The sequence below is a fragment of the Citrus sinensis genome, chromosome 6 (assembly GCF_022201045.2).
Source record: "Citrus sinensis cultivar Valencia sweet orange chromosome 6, DVS_A1.0, whole genome shotgun sequence".
Taxonomy (NCBI): domain Eukaryota; kingdom Viridiplantae; phylum Streptophyta; class Magnoliopsida; order Sapindales; family Rutaceae; genus Citrus; species Citrus sinensis.
The window spans coordinates 26,164,791-26,169,691 of NC_068561.1; the positions used below are offsets into that span (position 1 = coordinate 26,164,791).

At 35.2% G+C, this 4,901-nt stretch overlaps 1 protein-coding gene across 1 annotated transcript; it reads left to right on the top strand.

Moving 5' to 3' along the window:
* The first annotated feature begins 2,538 nt into the window (after positions 1-2,538).
* LOC127903140 (zinc finger BED domain-containing protein RICESLEEPER 2-like) lies at positions 2,539-4,045 on the top strand. The gene is made up of 2 exons (XM_052443819.1): positions 2,539-3,868; positions 3,978-4,045. Exons 1-2 carry the CDS (start codon positions 2,539-2,541, stop codon positions 4,043-4,045), a joined length of 1,398 nt encoding a protein of 465 aa, XP_052299779.1.
* The last annotated feature ends 856 nt before the right edge of the window (positions 4,046-4,901 follow it).

Consider the following 4,901-nt stretch of genomic DNA (forward strand, 5'->3'; position numbering starts at 1 on the left):
TCAGGTTCGGATCGGATCGGGTGGGGAACAAAACCCGATCGGATGAAATTGTCTCAACCCGATCAGATCATGATCGGGTCGGGTGAAACCCGATCCAATCCGAAAACCCGATCGGGTTGAGACAAAAACAAATTGGACAAATACAAAATTACAAATCACAGAATACAATTATACAAATACACAGTACGCACATGACTGATGACACACTCACAATCACTGAATCAGTAAAGAATACTGATCACATCTCACAGACTCACAGTGTCACAGACTCACGCCTCACGGATTTACACTGTTACAGTAATTCACAAATTCACAATTCAGTAATTCACTCCAAACTATTCAGTATTCACCGCAACAAAGCACTTCAGTAATTCACAAAGAAATTAAGAAAAGAACACAAGAAAAGTAACAACTCACAAACCCTCACGGCCTCACTCACTCAGACACTCACCAGTCACCGCCACGGTATCACAAAGACACAAACCCTCACTGTCACACACAAAATCAACATCACTGAAACCAGCACTAAAGCCGTCAAGCACAAGCAGCCAACCCACACCCATTCACCCATTCACCCAAGCAGCCAACCCACCACATGCAGCAACCACTGCTGAGAACGACCCCAACCGAAGCCGAAGCTGATTCGTGAAGATCGTGACCCGATCGGGTCCGATTGAAGATCCACCCGGCAAGCTGCCTCCGATCCACTCAAGTCTCCACCATTGGCATTCACGGGTCACGGGCTCACGGCTGTTGAGTGTTGACATCCGGCCACCACACCCATTCACGGTCACGCCTCACGGGTCACGGACTCACGACTCCAGTCTCAAAAGGCAATAGGTCTCTTCAGTCTTCACTCTCTGTTTTGGAAGTTGGGAGTTGGAACTTGGAATTGGAAGTTTGGAACTTGGAATTGGAAGTTTGGAACTTGAAGCCCGAACCAAATAAGCAAATCCGGCTTTTGAACTTGTTTAAGTGATGGTATATCTGTATATAATATATAATTATATATGCATTAATGATTAATTATAATTGTTATTTTTTATATGTTATTTGAGAAATGTTAATTGTAACTTTGTATGTTAATTATATATTGTTAAATGTTATCAATAAAATGAAAATAATCCAGCATTAATTTTCTGTTACTTATTAATAATTGATTTTTTGTATGAATAGTAATGTTAGATTAAAAATTAAAATTAAATATTATGTTACAATATAAATTATAATTATATATGTCATATGATATGTGTATTTGTAGAATAGTTTCAACTTCAACAAAAAATTAACCAATTTAATTGCAGTAGTTTCAAGTTTCAACTTCAACAAATAATTAATCAATTTAATTAATTGCATGATAACCAATAAGTAAATATTAAATGGTTAAGTACATATAATGTGGGCATAATAAGAATGAAGAATTTAAGATACGGATATGTAATTAATATTATATTATTTTGGCCAATGGATAATTAGAAATTAGAAATTAAATAATTACATTAATTTCTTGGTTTTCTTTTATGGAATATGCATCTTGAATTCTTGATCATATATAAACATTATGGTGGAAAATTAGAAATATCAATTTCAAAAAGTTTCATAAAATTAAATTAACAATTATTTGAATCAATTTGTAATACTAACTATTAAGTAGATTTTTTTAATAGTCTTTTTGTGTTTTAATTTATGAATTAATGATTAATAATTATTTATTTGTATGTTTAGATGTCTGGACACTCAAGATCGAATTCAATAAGTGATGATGACAATCAAAGTGTTCAAATGGAAGGAACTCAAAAGGCAAAGCGGAAAAGACCAGCGATGAAGAAAAGATCTGCGACGTGGAATCATTTTACTTTGCTCGAGGACAATCCAAACAAATGCAAGTGCAACTATTGTGGTAGACAATATCAATGTCATTCAAGGCGTGATGGGATTACAAATATGAGAAATCATATACTAGCTTGCCTTGCATACAAGACATTCCGGGAACAATAAGAGGGAAGTCAACAAAACTTGACAACTGAGGGTGGGGAAGGAAATGCAAGTAATATGGTTTTGGCTAAAGGGTGAAGTCAAGACGCTTGTAGAAGGGCAGTCACCAAAATGATCATTATGGGTGAGTTGCCACTTAGTTTTGTGGATAACAAAGGGTTCAGGCATTTCTGTAGTGTAGCCATTCCACAGTTTGTTATGCCATCTCGGAGAACTGTTGGTAGGGATGTTATGGATTTATTTTTGGAAGAAAAGATAATGTTGAAGCGTTTGATTTGCAACAACAAACAACGAGTGTCTCTTACCACTGATTTATGGACTTCTGTTTAAAACATGAGCTACATGGTGATCACAGCTCATTTTATTGATAGTGACTGGTGTTTGAACAGAAGGATTATTAGTTTCAGTGTGATTGAAGATCATAGAGGGAAAACGATCGGTAAAAAGATTGTAGCTTGTTTACAAGATTGAGGGATAGAGAGGCTGTTTGCAATAACTGTTGATAATGCCAGTACAAATGATGTTGCTGTTAATTATGTGACTATGCAATTACTTGCTTGGAGGAATGATGATGCAATTGTATTGGCGGGTCAGTATATGCATGTGCGTTGTTGTGCACATATTTTAAACTTGATTGTTGTTTCGGGGTTGAATGAATTGCATGCTAGTGTTGCCGCCATCCGGAATGCTGTGAAGTATGTGAGATCCTCCACAACGAGGCTACAGACATTTAAACAGTGTGCTCAACAAGTGAAATGTCCAAATGGAACGGTTGTCTTGGATTGTCCTACTAGGTGGAATTCCACCTATTTAATGTTGATCACTGCGTTGAAGTTTCAAGCAGCATTTGATAGAATGGCAGAGGTGGATAAACCGTATGATGTATATTTTCTCGAGAAAGAAAATAACGTTAAGTGGGTGGGCCTGCCTGGACCTGAGGATTGGGAGAGTGCAAGGCGAATTGTGAAGTTTTTGAAGGTATTTTATGATGCCACATTGTTATTTTCTGCTTCTTTGAGTGTGACTTCTAATCTTTGTTATGATACCATTGGCTTAATTGAGAGCTCATTGACTGCATTAGAGGGAAGTAGAGATTCTTGGGTGGTGGCTATGGCTTATCAAATGAGGGAAGAATTTGATAAATATTGGGAGTCTTCAGGGAAGATAAATAAAATGTTGATTGTTGCCTCTATTCTTGATCCACGAGCTAAAATGGACTTTGCCAAACATATTTTTGGGATAATTTTTGCCAATGATAGTTGGAAAGTTGAAGAAATGACCAAAGCAGTGAAAGATTTGTTGAATGAGCTTTATGATGCATATAGTGCAATGTGCTCTAGTTCCACACCATCGATGTGTAGTGAGAGTGTTCCTAGCGGCAGCTATGGTGGTACAAGTTATTCTCCTTATTTTACAACTGAGGTTGGTTTGCCGGAGGGTCCTAGTGGTGATAGTGATGACATTTTCCGAGTTTCTCGCCCTTTCTTTGAGTATGCTCAGAAAGTGTTTGTTCAGAATGAGGGCAAGAGAGTAGTATTTGAGGTGGAACGATATTTGAGTGACCCAGTTGAAGATCCGAGCAATCTTAAGCTCAATGTTTTGCTTTGGTGGAAGGTTAATGGATCGAAGTATCCGATATTAGAGAAAATTGCAAGGGATGTCCTCGCCGTTCCTGTTTCCACAGTGGCATCTGAATCTGCCTTTAGCACAGGGCGTCGCGTCATTGACGAATATCGGAGTTCTTTGACCCCTTGTATGGTTGAGGCATTGATATGTACCGAAAATTGGTTACAAGTTAAACTTTTTGCTAATCCTGTCTACAACCTTCAGGAAGATATTAAAGAGCAGATATTCCATATGGAGCTACAAAAAGGTAATATTTTTCTCATACTTTATAAAGTTAAGATGTATTAATAATTATAAATAGCATCTACATGTACTTAAGTTATTTACTAATTTCATTTTTTTTTGACATTTTAAAGAGTTTGTAAGATCACAAGCTTCAACGGTGGAAACAGTGAGCGCTGATATGGGTGTTATGGATATTTGAAAGGTAATTCTTAATATATATTATTATTTATAATTTCATATTATATGTTTAGGTTGTAATTTACACTATAATAATAGACAATAGTTGTTATAGTTTTAATTTTTAAGTTTTAATTCAAATTGTAATATTATAATTGTTTCATTTATTTTAGACACAATGAAATTGCTGGAATGGTATTACTTAGGAATTAGGATTATTATGAAATTTACTTGGTGATGAATGCCATGAAATAAGCCACAATTTACTTAATTTTTTTTCCTTATATTTAATCAAGTATACACATGAATTGGGCATATGTGTTTATGTTTAATGTCCCTTTATTTGTAATGCGGCTTAAAGAAAGTAGTTAAACGGTTATCATATATTATTTTTTCAATTTTTCCCTAGGGGATATATGCTTCAATTCTTCAACTTGCAGTAGAAGAAATTGAAGTTAAAAGTTGTCAAAGTGCTTGCGAGGAACAATAGAGCCGTGGAGGAAGTTGATCTAGATTTACATTTAAACTTTGTTGTGTTTTGGATTTTGGAACTTTGTCATTTGTGTTTTGGAAAATGGAAACTATTTAATTATGTTTAATTTTGTGTTCTAAAGATTAATGTTTAGATTTTAGAATTGGACATTGCGCTTTGGATGAAGACTATTAAATTTAAACTTTGTGTTAATTTTAATTTTATGCTTTGTGTTCATTTTTAATTTTGAATCATTTGAATTTAATTCTATAGTAGTTTTCTTTTTTTGTTGGTTGAAATGAATGGATGGATGAATGAGGGAGGACAAGGAAGGTGGGAGAGAAATGTCTTAGTTAGCAAGGTGACAAGAGTGGAAAAGAAACCAATTGAAAAATTCTGAGAAAAA

Excerpts from the sequence above, each read along its gene's own strand:
- LOC127903140 (XM_052443819.1), top strand. The coding sequence starts at position 2,539 with ATGCAATTACTTGCTTGGAGGAATGATGATGCAATTGTATTGGCGGGT. Across the intron at positions 3,869-3,977 it reads CCATATGGAGCTACAAAAAG|AGTTTGTAAGATCACAAGCT; the intron begins GTAATATTTTTC and ends GACATTTTAAAG.